The sequence below is a fragment of the Limulus polyphemus genome, unplaced genomic scaffold (genome assembly GCF_000517525.1).
Source record: "Limulus polyphemus unplaced genomic scaffold, Limulus_polyphemus-2.1.2 Scaffold1225, whole genome shotgun sequence".
Classification (NCBI taxonomy): Eukaryota; Metazoa; Arthropoda; class Merostomata; order Xiphosura; family Limulidae; genus Limulus; species Limulus polyphemus.
The window spans coordinates 85308-100626 of record NW_013666835.1 but is presented as its reverse complement, the minus strand read 5'-3'; the positions used below and the strand labels follow the sequence as shown (position 1 = coordinate 100626).

At 30.9% G+C, this 15319-nt stretch overlaps 1 protein-coding gene across 2 annotated transcripts; it reads left to right on the top strand.

Annotated features, from left to right (window-relative positions):
- The first annotated feature begins 1422 nt into the window (after positions 1 to 1422).
- Positions 1423 to 15120, top strand: LOC106462691 (40S ribosomal protein S12, mitochondrial-like). 2 transcript variants are annotated; one of them, XM_013922635.2, is made up of 4 exons: positions 1423 to 1573; positions 4247 to 4397; positions 6399 to 6487; positions 14561 to 15120. In XM_013922635.2, exons 3-4 carry the CDS (start codon positions 6406 to 6408, stop codon positions 15115 to 15117), a joined length of 639 nt encoding a protein of 212 aa, XP_013778089.1. In that variant the 5' UTR covers positions 1423 to 1573; positions 4247 to 4397; positions 6399 to 6405; the 3' UTR covers positions 15118 to 15120. The 2 variants fall into 2 exon arrangements, with proteins under 2 accessions (XP_013778089.1, XP_022245718.1); XM_022390010.1 differs by having other exon boundaries at positions 1431 to 1573; positions 4307 to 4397.
- The last annotated feature ends 199 nt before the right edge of the window (positions 15121 to 15319 follow it).

Here is a 15319-nt window from a genome sequence, read left to right as displayed (position 1 = left end):
CTCTACTCAGTTTTGAGAAGGGAATCGGAGAAGCTCTTGATGAAGTTACTACAACTGATCTGACAGATATTGATGATAGGACATTTCCTGATGAAGCAGAAGCCAACGAGACGGAAACCAGTACGGAAGAAGATACATCCCGTAAAATTAAAAGACTTTGTTGAAATGTAATTTTGTGTTTGTAATTCTGTACATTTAATTAAGTTATTGTTAATTGTTATTAGTTTAATGTAAGTGGCTATTGTTCGTCCCGAACAATACCAAGGACGGGGCAGTGTTGCGACATCGAAGTCACGTGACTAGTAACACGCCACGTCATTCTCGAACCTTTGTGAATTGTCGGGGGATTACTAGATATAGTGTAGTCTTGTATATATAAGACTGGCCACGAAGCGACGGAGAGACAGTGAGTAATTGAACTGCAGTCAGAGAGTATTATTGAAGTTGAGCACGTGAGACGTTCGTTGTTATAGCGCGACTGTTGAAATTAAGTGTATCGCAAAGTTATATTCAGAAAGAATAAACCAGTTTTATTTAAGAAAGGACTTGTGTAGCTAAAGTTTCGTTGGAACAAAGTTACGGAAAATTAACTAACGAATGGAGACGAAACAATATAATATTATAAACTGGGTTTCGATACCCGTGGTGGGCACAACACAAATAGCCCATTATGTAGCTTTGCTGTTACTGACGAAAACAAACAAACAATTTAATGACAGCATAATTAGTGGAATTCAAGAAATTGAAAAATAATATGCATATAATGAACTACATGATATATCGCCCGACAGAACTTCTATGGAACTAAGATAATTGTCACATAACTAAGAAAGTATATATTTTTGCTTTAACCAACAGGAAAACAAAACAATATTTTTTTTTATCAAAGAAGTATTGTGTAAAAAGTCACGAAAAAAAAAACATTAATAACACATCGACATAATATTGCACAGATGATGAAGTAATTAAGAAGACGTAAAAAATTCGATTAGCTTCGACAGGCCAAGCTTGTCATTCTCTTTGCATAGAATAACTGACAAACGTTCTGTCACTGGCCTTTCACCTTTCGTAAAATATAAGTTTTTAAATTCGCGCTTTTGTAATTATTCGAGGATTTTATTCATTTTTATACTTTTACTCAATTCAGTATTAGGTTTCACGTTTTATTCGAATTTATATCTGGTTTTGTTTCGCTTTTTAATTTTCGTTTTTATTTTAAGGGTATTTTTCATAAAATTACCCTTAAAAACAGTTGTTTGCTTGTGATTAAAATAATAGTTGAAAAAAGTATACTATGGAGTAATATACATTCTGTGTTTTTCAAAATTATAATTTGATAGCATTTTATTATTTTTTTTCTTTATACAGTTTATTTATTTATATGTATAACAAAAATATGGTACATTCTATGTTTTACAGTTCAGAGGGCACTGTATTCTGACTGGGTTTTCATGCTTGTAATGTAAAACTGTTGTGGAGTTTTAACTTTGAATTTTATGAACATTTATATAAGTTACAGAATATGTGTTAACTGTGTTATACCTTCTGCTTATTTATAGTTATTCTCCAAAAGGTATGTTCTTATAACAATGGCTGATATTAAATTTTAAGATCTGTGAACGTGAGCTTACTGAAGGAATTAAATAATTAAGTACTAATCTAGCAACACTCATTCTCCAGGACTTTAGTAATCTTCTAAAACGCTTAAGACTCCAATGAACATTTCAGAATAAGTACTATAATGCCTCAAAGTCAAAATCAAATGAACAATAAATTCCCTTGGCTTGCATCCATAGCTTAACTATTTAATATGTATGTCACTTGTATTATTAATGACAGTAGAGATGATAAGTATCAGCCCTTATAGTAGAGCTAATACGTCACCATAAGTTGAAAATAAAATATTTCTTTCAGATATTGTTTTTTTCTAGGACCAGCACTGTCATATTAGCAGTGCACTCATCTGTGACAGGCTTTCACGATTAAAATTAAATGGTAGTGCAAATGTCTTGGTCATTATCTCATGCATTTGAATCACATCAAGATATATATCTTCTACTACTGACTAGTAGTAGTAGTAAGGCTGACCAGATGATGCTGAGTCCAATGGCTGAAAGTAAAAACAAAAATATTGAAATTATCACAAAGAAAACCATTCTCCATTTTTTGTAGGGGAAAGAAAGTCCATATTTTTCTTTTTTTCTCAGTGTAAACTTTTTAATTAGATACTTACCATTCAAATACTTTTTTATGAAGATTTATTCAAAAATTGCATTTTTAAATAGTAAGTTATGGTATGTTCAGCAGTAATCAAAGAACAAATATCCCTGCATTGTATGAAGCTAGTGATATTTGCTGAACAATGTCTGATGGTAGTGCTAAGTAACTGTAAAATGTGAAGGAAAAAATGGCACTAGTAGTAATGTTAGTTAGAAAATATATTATTTAAAAATCAAAAACATGCAATTTTGTTGTGTTTTTAGCATGTTGTCATACTCTGTTAGTGTGTTCCCATCTTTATTTATTAATATAATACATTTCTTACAGCAGCATTACAGAAATGGAAAAAAAACCTATCATACCTAAATTTTTAAACTGCATAATAGAGGAAACTTCTTTCATGAAATATTTACAAATCAGTTTTGTGAGGTAAATCAATGAAATTGGAAAGGTGGACAAGGAAGTTTTGTGTTACATTAGGATCAAAGATTATGAATAATGTCTGGTCAAAACTAAGTGTACTATGTAGACCAAACTAAAGTAGTTTATAGATTAATGAAGCTAATTCTACATGTATATAAAAACAATCTAGAAACAATGTAATAAATTAATATTAAGGATGATATAAAATATACAGTTATGGATTATATAGACTGTATTAATTATCATTAAATGTATTTGTAAGTAAAACTACAAATATAATTTGCTACAACTGCTTAATTTACCGAAAATTTATTTCACAGAAATTTTTAAGCATTTTATATTCTTTTTTTGAGTTAATTTTACATAATCTACACTTTTCTGTTGAAAGATCGTTTTGAAATTTAACATTTTGGATTATATTTATATCTAAATGTGGTGTTACTATTTTTTCTGTGAAAACGACTTTGTACCAACTTCATTTTTACATTCTTTGTACATGTATTAATAAGAAAAAGGTGTAAAACTTTTTGAGACAAACTGTTTCCAACATTATTATTACATAATCAATAAATGAATTATTGGCTTATGTACAGTAGTGTACCTTATATAGGTTCTCTGTGTGAAAATAGTTTGCTGGGGCATGCTGTTCCTGTCAGACAATTATGGAATTATATTATTTGCCAGAATATCTGTTTTATTTACAAACCTGTTCTGTATGAAAACCAGTTTGTTTTAGAATTATTGCATCATTTCTATACTATTTGGACATATACACATAAAGATGTTGAGTTTTTAAGATATTTCTGAAGTTAAGCGTATTGGTTGGTCTATTTCAGGTTGTTGTTTTTTCTTATGGAAACTGCTTTGCTTTGTAGTTACTACTTTTTTTTTGCATGTATGTTATTATATCATTTTAGTATAAAATTTTTAAACTTTCAGGGAATAACCGTTTATGCAATAAGATATTAACAACCCATTTAATTTTTTGTTATGCTTTCTTTGCTTTAAACCTTTGTTTATGATTTTATTACTTGGACTTTTACCTATTACCAAAAGGGACTTTGCTTTTGGGACAAGTTGTTTCTGATATGAGCATTTAATTATGAAATTGTGTAATTTCCTCTTTGTGAAAAATGGTTTGCCCAAAAATTATTTCTATCATTTTTATATCAATTGGACCCATTTATGAGAAAAATATTTGAAAATTTCTGACACAAGTGCTCACTAGTGGCACAGCAGCCATTCTGCAGATTTCTAATGCTAACATGCTTTTGATACTTGTGGTGAGTACAGCACAGATAGCTCACTGTGTAGCTTTGTGCTTAACTACAAACAAAGAAACTGACACACGTATCTAGTTATGAAATTATATGAATGACAGATGTGGTTGGCATTACATTGCAGGTTTCTTTATGAAAATTAGTTTGCAGCAGTAATATTTAGTGACCATGTAGTATTCTATGGTATAGTTTATATGAGAAGTAAAAGTTTAAAATATGTATCTGTAAAACTATACAGTTTTGAAAGTAAACTATTTATCTAAAGGGAGTTTTTGTTTTGGCAGTTCATAATTGTTGTATTTTAATAAAGTTTTTGTAATTAGTCTGTTCCTGGATTGAGAAGAAACAATGTTTCTGTGCTACATGTAAGCAAGTCTTTACAGTTTTTGAAGGAACTCGTTTGATTTGAAAAGGACAGAAGCATTGGACTTTGTGTTGTTATACTTAACCAGAGAGTGACACATTTATTGTAAGGTAAGTGATCTTAAATTAACAGTTAATTACTTTCAGCAGTTAATTTAATGACAACTAAATTCAGTTTGGATATAAATAGAAGGTAGAAAAGTGTTCATGTGTTCTTCAAGGTATCTCTTAGCACAGCTAGAGTTTGTTAGCACTTCACATGCATAATAGATTCTCAGTAACCAGACTATTGGAATGAACAGTTTTAAAACTGAAAATATAACATAAGAAGAAGCAGTGATTTAGTGATGTGGTCTTTCCAGCCTTAAAAAAGAACCCATTACACTTCAGAAGTTTCAATATATTTTGCAGTATAATTTTAACTGACAAGAAGAGTTAAAAAACAGAACTAGAAGTTGGCCTAAGTAAAAGTTCATTTAAAATTCACACAATAATATTTTCAAAGACTTGTGATCAAAGCAAGCTACCTATGTTGATCAGAACTAAAAGTTAACCCAGTAAACAAAGGAGATAATTTATTATACCAGTCTGAGAACTAAAACATGGTATGCAATGTCATAAAACAAAAACTTTTAATGAATTAAAATGAACTGATTAAAATGTAATGAATTGTTCAAAATTTATACAAAGATACAAGAAAAATTATGGCATGGAATTTTTAAAAATAACAGGATCTTTTATATTGTCACTGAGATTGTTAAACATTGATCTGACATGTATAATAAATATATGGTAAGTCTGCATTATATACAAATCAGATTTCTGTTATTTCTAGTTCTACAATACTTGTCCTTAGTTGCAATAACATTTTTTTATCAAACTCTAAGTATTGCAAATAAGACTAATTTATAATGCCCACATTTCTTTTATTGTTATAATATATATGATGGAAATTTAATCTAGATACAATACTGGTCACTTCATTTGTGGTAGAATTTTACTTGAGAGATTGCATTTTAAACAGTAAATGTTACAGAATATTTTGATTGTAATGAAGTGCTACATTCTTTTTGTATAATGTTTATATACTACTTAATCAATAAATTTATATACTCTGGTCCTTCATAATTTTGCAGCCTGATGGTAAGTCTGAGGGTATATAACTGTAAAATTGAGTTTCTTTACTCATGATGGGTGCAGATCAAATAGCTCATTATGTAATTTTGTGCTTAATAACAAACCATCAAATTTCATAAAGATTTACAAGTATACAAAAATTTATCTTAGTCCATTGAGGTAGAAGGAACAATAACTACGATAAATGTCCTAATTATAATGGCTATAAAGAATGGATGCAGGAGCAGGTTTTGAAACAAATTTACATTATTCATAGGAAAAGCACAGTAAAACTTAAAGTATTAAAAAATGTTTTCAATATTTTGGTGTGGGAAAAATTTATAATTTGATAGCCATTATGAATCAGTTCCATACATGTTTTTCAGAGGTTAATTTACTCAGATAAAGTAGAAGAATCTGTTGTATATGTGTATACAATCATAAGCACACAGTTTCATTGATTAACATGGAGTGCTAAGTATTTTGTCTCTTTTGAAGTTTGAACAAATCGTACTAGTGATTATTTCCTGTCAGTTTGTATTATTTTGAGTTCTTTGTGTATTCAAGTGGAATGTTTCAACATTGTTTTATCTTGGAAGGAAAATCTGCATGTGACAAATATGTTAGCACTGATCATGGTGACAGGTGCAAAGATGACTTTTTCAACAATTAAGAAGTTGCATCTGGCTATTATGAATAACTTCTGATCAAAGCAAGCTAACTGCATAGATCAGAACTAAAAAAATAATTTAGTAAATAATGTAACTCATTTTGTACAGTGGTGTAACTTGAAGTATTTTATGTCATAAAACAAAAACTCCTAATGAGTAGAATGTATTGATTCATGAGTCAGGTATCTTGCTGTTATCAATAGTTTCTTGTTAATTACACACAGCTCTCCAACCAAAAGTTTTTAACTTGTCAACATTTTCATAGAAACATTATGACTTACTTTTGGCTACTAGTCTTGTACAAGTATTTTTGTGTGTATTGCAGGTTTATTATGGCACTTTATCAGTCCATGTTTGGTTGCTTGAAGTCATTCTTCAGATGTGTTGGTCGGACAACTTCTAGTAAGATTTCAGGTAAAGTAATTCTATTTCAGTTATGCTGTAGTATCATTACAGTAGGGAGTACTAATCATGAGGAGTAACATCATAATTTCCTTGTAACAGATGTAATATGTAAATGAAATGTTTTAATGAAAACTGAAAAATATAGACTTCTACATAAGGTTATGTAATGTAGAGTAATAGTTGTATATTTACAAATGTATGTTAAGCCATTCATTTTAATTTAAAAATACAATATCAAGAACCTTGGGTTTGTTTTTACATACTTGTGCCAGACTATTAGTAAATTCCTTTCACATTTTTGCTTAGACATTTATTTATTTATTTGTCACTACGGCAGCAAGAAGTTGTTTAAACGATCCAAACATATTCTGTTATATTTGTTGTAAAGAAACAAAGGCAAAACATTACAGAATTTGTCAAAAAAGTGTATTATGTATATTTTGGAATGAAACTTGGGGTCCAAGACAAATCATGGGCTCTGAACAAAGTTTGCACCATATGTGTCAAAAAGTTAAGACAATGGACTAAAGGTAAGAAAAAGTCTTTGCCTTTTGGAATTCCAATGGTCTGGCATGAGCCTATAAGAAACCATTGAGATGACTGCTATTCTTGCTCGTATAACATGCAGGGCTTCAACACTCAAAATAGAAAAGGAAGTTTCTTATTCTAACCTTTAATCTGCTATAAGACCTGTTGCTCACAGACCTGATGTACCTGTATCTACTCCACCGGAAGCTCTTGATACAGTTTCATCTGATGCCATTAGAAATGATGATAGGGATTATTTTCAACCTGAAACATCTGGTGAACCAAGACTTTTCACACATGGTGAACTTAATGATTTGGTGAGAGGTTTGGGCCTTCCAAAGGATTCTTCATAAATTTTGGGGTCCAGACTTAGAGCTAAGAACTTACTTTCTACAGGAACTTCATTTTACTGGTGCAGAAATCGTGAAAAAGAGTTTATATGATATTTTTCATAAAAAGGTTCACTGGTTCATTGCAACACTATTTCTGAATTAATGCCAATGCTAGAAGCTGCAGTCTGTGAGCCAAGTGAGTGGTGATTGTTCATTGATTCCTCCAAAAGAAGTTTAAAAAGTGTTCTCGAAAATCTCTAGCTTCTTAATAAGCTGAAATACAAAGAATATGGTTGGCTACTTTTGTGGAGATGTAAAAGTTTTTTGTATGTTGTTAGGTCAACAATCCAGTTATACATGGTTTCCGTGTTTTTTATGTGAATGGGATAGCAGAGCACGAAATCAGCACTGGATAAAGAAGCAATGGCCGCACAGAGTCAGCCTGATACCAGGATTGAAAAACATTGAACAAGAAAGTTTGGTTAACACAAAGAAAGTCCTATTACTTCCACTTCACATAAAACTGGGCTAGATGAAGCAGTTTGTAAAGGCCTTAGACAAAGATGACGACTGTTTCAAGTATCTATGTGGGCAATTCCCAGCTCTTTCAGAAGCAAAACTTAAAGAAGGGATTTTTGTGGCCTTAGATTAGGAAATTGACTTCAGATGAACAGAGTGAAAGGACAATGAGGAAAGTTGAAAAAGAAGTGTGGACTGCCTTTAAAGATGTTATTAACAAATTTTTAGGAAACAGCTAGGACCCAAATTACTAAAATATTGTCAATAACATGATTGATAAATTCAAAATGTTAGGTTGTAATATGAGCTTGAAAGTTCATTTCTTACACTCGCATATTGACTATTTCCCTGAAAATCAAGACATCAGGAAAATGGAGAGGAAGTATCAAGGAAGGTGGGACATCAGAATGATTGCTTATTACTGCTGGTCATTGAAATGAAATTCTCAAAGCACAATACATAAAAGAAAGACCAAACACACAGTTTTGAGAATAAAAGATGTAGATTTCACAAAAAAAATCAGGATGAATGAGGATGCGTACTTGTTTGACATCAATTTTCTTCCCTTTTCTTCAGTTTGTTTGTATTTTTGTTGACAAACTTAATAATAAAAAATGTTAATCATGGTAAATGAAATAATAATTTGTTCTAAGTCAGAGTTTGTTTTTTTTCTTCCCAATTTGTAAAAAAATCCTTACGTGATAGAAAAAAAAAATTAATATTATTTTCAAAATCTGCAAAATTATGGAGAATCCATTATTGAAACCAAAACAACTTTTATGAAGTTTACATTCACAGGCCTGTGTAAGTAAAAACTTGCATTTAAAAAAGTACTTTGTGCAAATACATAAAAAATAAAAACATATCAGCATAATATTGCCCAGAATTTTAAAGAATTAATAAAACACAAATAACCAACTAGTTTCGACAGACCAAACTTGTTGTTCTCAAAGAATAAAATTGTTCTTGGGTTTATGTTTAGATATCTTTGACCACTGTGTCTTGTACATTCAGGTTCAAACTGGTCCATTATTGTCAACATCCACCAACTAGTTTAGAAAGAAAACACCTTTAAAATCCCATATTTGGTAAATATTTTTGTTGATTTTCTTGTGTTGCTGAACCAAACTTAAAAAACATGCTCAATAATGAAATGTACTTTGAACTTGGCCCTATTTGAAAGGCATTTTCTTTATAACCTAGTTGCCAGACATTCTTTGACAATTCTGGATTGGTTTGAACCTGAACGTACATGACATCATGGTCTTAGCTATCTATGCATAGAAACATGATAACAGTTTCACTCTTTTCTTTGAGAATGATAAGCATGTCTGTCGAAACTATTTCTTAATAAGTATTATTTTTTTGTGCATTATAACGCTGATGGTATCAGGCAGGTGGTAACACTGCGTATGTAGGGATGGCTTGGATTGTTCATCGAATTGGTATTTTGAATATCTCCTTAATAGGTCATCAAAACTTTACAATACGATACAGTGTTTCCTTTTATAACAATATCTATGTAATGACTGAGTAACAAGTTCTGGGAATGTCTGTAAATATCATAGTATAAAGTTTGAATTTCTTGTTTTTCTTTCTTCTGCTTCTTTTTTATTACATGATATCTCGTAAATCAAAACAATGATGTCAACTAATTTCACTAAGGTGACATAGTTTCAAACGGAGTATCCACTTTTCTAAGTATTATTAATAAACAGTAGTAATAAAAAATCATAATTTTAGTGTAAATTATGCTATCATTACCCCTTGAAGTTAGCTTTTTTACAGAAATTTGATGTTTCTTTAAAAAGCTTAAGTGCAGGGTGAAACAAGAATTACCAGCCAATAATAGATAAGCAATAAATATTACAGTTTGAACCTCATTGTGTTTAGAACTTGGTTATAAATACAACCTTCCTATGTTTATTGAAACATTGCATAAAAAAACAAAACAAGTAAAGATAAACGTTTCAAAAAAAGAAGTAAATGTAGGGATGGCTAATATCAATCTTTCAAACACAATGCAAACAACATAGTAGAGATGACAACCAAGTTTAATTTGTCCTATTTTTATGTCTGTTAACATTCTACTACACTGTGTGCCTCTGCTATTAAGTAGGGATGATGCAAATGCCATCCCTACTATCTTGTTTGCATTGTATTTGAGGGATTGATATTAGCCATCCTTACATTTACTTCACCTTTTGAAAAGTTTTTTCTTTACTTGTTACTATTGTTTTTTATGAACATGTAACAACTGACATATTAAAAATAACTGAAAAACAGTTAGGCATTTGTGATCATATGTTCGTATTAATTGTATTGAATTTATGAGTGTGTGAGTTATTTATAAAAAGAAAGCAATATGTTTTTTCCTTATAGTGACAAATATAAAAAAATACTTGAAAACGATTGTGGGTTAATAATGGTTGGAGACAGCTTGAATGGGTAACGAAGAAAAACTTTAATATAAGTTTAACATAACAGCAAATGTACAACGTTTCGACAAGGTTTTGTCATCATTATTTACCTGATTCAAGCCATCTCCAACCATTATTAGTCTCAAAGTGGGTTCCTCGTCATCGAATTGTGGGTTAGTTTTTCAGACGACTCCTAGATGACACCACATTCGCATTATTCATGTAGTTTACTGAAACTTGCGCACAAATAGCACGAGCGTGGCTTAATTGTTGGTGTGACGAACCTAGATCTGAGGGTGTAGGGTTCCAGACGGGATGTTACCGAACACAATGTGAACTTTCACTTGTGGATGCATTTTAAGAGTGACAGTCAGTCTTGTTTTTCGATTAAGAATAGTCTTCTCGGTCGGCGAATGGCACTGTCTGGCTGCTTTCCCTCTGATCCACAATTGAAAATTAGGTACGGCTATTTCTGAACCATACGTGCTTTCAGAATTGATTGTTTAATACAATGTATTTAAAAGATGTCGTTCAAGTGAACAAACAAACCACACACATTAAACATCTAACTTAGTTTTCATCTTGCATACTGCTGTGGACTGTTGCTTAGAAAATGTACGTATAACATGTTTATTTAATAAAGCTTTCTTAACGTTGGATTAATCTGAGGCGCGATGATTAAATAAAATACCTTTAATGTTTCTAATTACTATCGGCATTAGTATGCGTATTTGTAAAAGTCTAATCTCCCGATACACCTAGACATTAATACTTTTTCCAGTATTTTAGTAAGACTGCTTTTTATCAAAGATATTGGTAAGGGATACAGTAAGTGTATTGTGTTACTCTACGTTTTTATCAGTCGTAAAATGTTGTGTATAGTCATGTATATGTTACTAGCTTTCTACCAGAAGCTGTATAAATGTATCTTATGAACATAAAAACGTTAGGTTAGGAGCTGCAAGGACATGTATTATATCTTCCATGTCATGCTTACTGACATGTATTTTATCTTCCGTGTCACGCTTACTGACACGTATTTATCTTCCGTGTCACGCCTACTGACATGTGGTTCGTTCTCACCTCGAACATATCAACGCTGAAAAATAAATAATTCAAGACATTTGTAGTCTTTGTGGCGGGGTTTTGATTAAACAACGTTCGCAATACGCCGTCACATTCTTCACAAATAACTGGGTGTCTCACGAGGCAAATTGGAACACGCTTCTACAGCTGTATTAATCACTGATAGACCCGATCGAATTCTCCACCTAGCCGCGAGCAGTAGAAGTTTCTGGAACATATCTTTCTTTAGTTGCTGTTGTAACAACAAACAAACATTCGACCTTTTGTGTCAGGAATTCAGAAAAATACCACGAACTTGACTGTGTGACATTTAAGATTGCATTGTAAGCAAAGTTGTTAAGTAAAATAATATATAAAAAGCCGTAAATGAACTAAATAATACATTAACAAAACTGTTAATTAACTAAGATAACATAAACAAAACTGTTAATTAACTAAGATAACATAAACAAAATTGTTAATTAACTAAGATAACATAAACAAAGCTGTTAATTAACTAAAATAATATAAACAAAACTGTTAAATAACTAAGGTAACAAAGAAAAGCTGTTAAATAACTAAGGTAACATAAAAAAAGCTGTTAAATTACTAAGGTAACAAAAAAACTGTTAACTAACTAAAATAACATTAACAAAGCTGTTAATTAACTAAAATAATATAAACAAAACTGTTAAATAACTAAGGTAACAAAGAAAAGCTGTTAACTAACTAAGGTAACATAAAAAAGCTGTTAAATAACTAAGGTAACATAAACAAAGCTGTTAATTAACTAAAATAATATAAACAAAACTGTTAAATAACTAAGGTAACATAAAGAAAAGCTGTTAATTAACTAAGGTATCATAAAAAAAGCTGTTAAATTACTAAGGTAACAAAAAAAACTGTTAACTAAATAAGATAACATTAACAAAGCTGTTAATTAACTAAAATAATATAAACAAAACTGTTAAATAACTAAGGTAACAAAGAAAAGCTGTTAACTAAATAAGGTAACATATAAAAGCTGTTAATTAACTGAAATAATATATAAACAAATCTGTTAAATAACTAAGGTAACAAACAAAGCTGTTAATTAACTGAAATAATATACATAAACAAGGCTATTAAGTAACTAAGGTAACATAAACAAAGCTATTAATTAACTAAAATAATATATAAACAATGCTGTTAAATAACTAAAATAATATATAAACAAAGCTGTTGACTAACAAAGGTAACATAACTGAGGCTGTTAGTTAAGAATATATATAAAGCTGTTAATTAATTAAGATAATATATATACAAAACTGTTAAGTAACTAAGGTAATATATATATATAAAAATCTGTTAATTAATGAAGATAATATATATACAAAACTGTTAAGTAACTAAGGTAATATATATAAAGCTGTTAATTAATTAAGATAATATACAAAACTGTTAAGTAACTAAGGTAATATATATACAAAACTGTTAAGTAACTAAGGTAATATATATAAAGCTGTTAATTAATTAAGATAATATATATATATAAAACTGTTAAGTAACTAAGGTAATATATATAAAGCTGTTAATTAATTAAGATAATATATATATAAAACTGTTAAGTAACTAAGTTAATATATTTTAAACTGTTTTGGTTATTTTACTGATGTGATTTTTCAAATGAAGGGTTTTAACCACCAGTGTTACAGACAACACTGGGGTAAATAACGAGGGATACTTTTGTTACCCAAAATACAAGTTATTAAGTATCACTCTGTTTCTGAACATTTTTAGATACTTTTGGTTATTTACATTTTTGTATTTGTAACCATTGCATAGTGTGTCTTGGGCTACTGTACTAAGGTGATTTATCTGCATCTGTGATATAATGGAAATTTTAACACAATTTTATGAACTGTTTATATGTGGTTCATTTTTTTATCATCAATTTACCCATTTTCAACCTAGTTGGACACCGTTGACCTTTTGGTAGAACTATGGATTTTGGAGCTGGTGAGCTGGGTTCGAATCCGTGTGATACCACAACATGTTCTCTCCATTTTAAGTTAAGCTGTGTGTATGTGCGTTATATTAGTGACAGTCAGTCCCTTAGCGTGGATGGTGGGTCATAAGGTACTGCTGACTGGCTGTCTTTCCTCTGGTCAGTAGTTCAAAATTTGGATTTTGCGGAAGATATCTTAGTAGCTGTCATAAATACAAAAGTGTTACCTAATCAGATCCATTTTTTCTTTACCTGTTAGTTGATTTCTTTATTTTTAGAAAACACCCTTTGATATGTTTAAAATAGGGTCATCAAGCTTCACTCAGTGATATCGCGTGTGGCAACTCGTGTGGTTAAAATCTGTTGTCATAGCAGCAGTGAATAAACGCGATATTAAACATTTGCTGCCTTCTGGTTGAAGTACTGAAACCATAGGTGGGCTGTTCCGTTGAGTGTTGTTTTCACTGTCATGCGACCTTGTGTACGGCAAAATCAATATAGAAAAACATCATCAAATTCAAGTTGGCCAGCAATGAGGCAATACACATTTTATTTATTATTGTAAGTATTTTCGTCACATGTCGCTTTAAATTATACTTTTATTGTTTGACGTGTGGATTATGACTGTGATGAATAAATATTTTAACTGTTTTAGTGTTTCGAATAAATCAGTGAAAAAAAAAGTTGTTACTAAATAGAGAAGTATAGTAAAGACGATTCAGATCCATAGCCCCGAAATGGATAACGTATTTTTTTTTTCAAATACTTGCATACTATTAGTAACTAACCAAAGTGTATTTTTTATTCTAATTCACATCCCAGTGGCTCAGTGGTAAGTGTGGATGCTTATAACGCTAAAAACCGGGTTTTGATACCAGTGGTGGGTACAGCACAGATTACTCATTTTGTACCTTTGTGCTGAACAACAAACAAACAAACAAAACTCATGTAATTCAGGGTCATTTATATTATACATTAATAAATAATAAGCATAGTTTAAAAAAAATATATTTCTAACCTATTTTATTACTGTATGAACATCACTGTATCACGTATTGCGAACCCTAAATCATATTCTTGTACCAATAAAATTTAGCATTATTGTGTGAAGTACAGTGATAATTCTGCGTCCTAAGGACACTTTTTCTAACTACTCGTTTATTCTCGTTTTTAACTTGGTATCCGAAATACGTTATATATATATATATTTATGTTGTTTTTATTGTTGCAGGAGTTTTTCCATCATCTTCATCTCTGACGATCCCTTCTGCAGTAACCTTGTCTTCGTATAGATTTTATCAGCCTTGTTTTCTTTTTAACTCCGGAATCTGCACATCAGATTTTTTTTGGAAAAGTGCACCAGGTTTTTCGTTTAAATCTTCGCTTTTTTTAACTCCTCTATTGGCCCCCCCAAGACAAAGCCAGCCTTCTGCTGGGACTGTACGAATGAGAACAACATTACTCCGTTTACATAAAAATGGGCCACATATCAAGAAGCGGAAGAAAAAGCGCCCTCTAGATGGAAGACCACAAATGAAAGGGGTGGTTTTAAAAACACTGATAAAAAAACCGAAAAAACCAAACTCTGCGAACAGGAAGTGCGTTTTGCTCCGACTGTCTAATGGCCGAGAAGCTGTGGCTTACGTACCTGGAGAAGGCCACAACCTCCAAGAACACAACATCGTGTTGGTCAGGTGTGGTCGCTGCCGGGATGTTCCAGGTGTCAAGTTAAAAGTTATTCGCGGAAAATACGATTGTGCTCATGTGGTAAAGCGTAGCCAAGTATAACAACAACATTAGTTTAGCTAGTGTATTGAGATATTGTGATTTTGATTAGAGCTTCTTCATTTGTGTTAAATAAGTATGAACTATGTGGCTGGATCGTTACAGAGATGCTTACGTATGCATTGTATAATCTGAAATAGAGCAATAAATAAGGAAACTATAAAAATAAAAATTTGACCCACATTCGCCCAAACCTTTTATATAA

What these genes read in the sequence shown, in the direction of transcription:
- LOC106462691 (XM_013922635.2), top strand. Translation starts at nt 6,406, where the DNA reads ATGGCACTTTATCAGTCCATGTTTGGTTGCTTGAAGTCATTCTTCAGA. An exon ending in AACTTCTAGTAAGATTTCAG is followed by an intron (nt 6,488 to 14,560) that starts GTAAAGTAATTC and finishes TTATTGTTGCAG; the next exon opens with GAGTTTTTCCATCATCTTCA.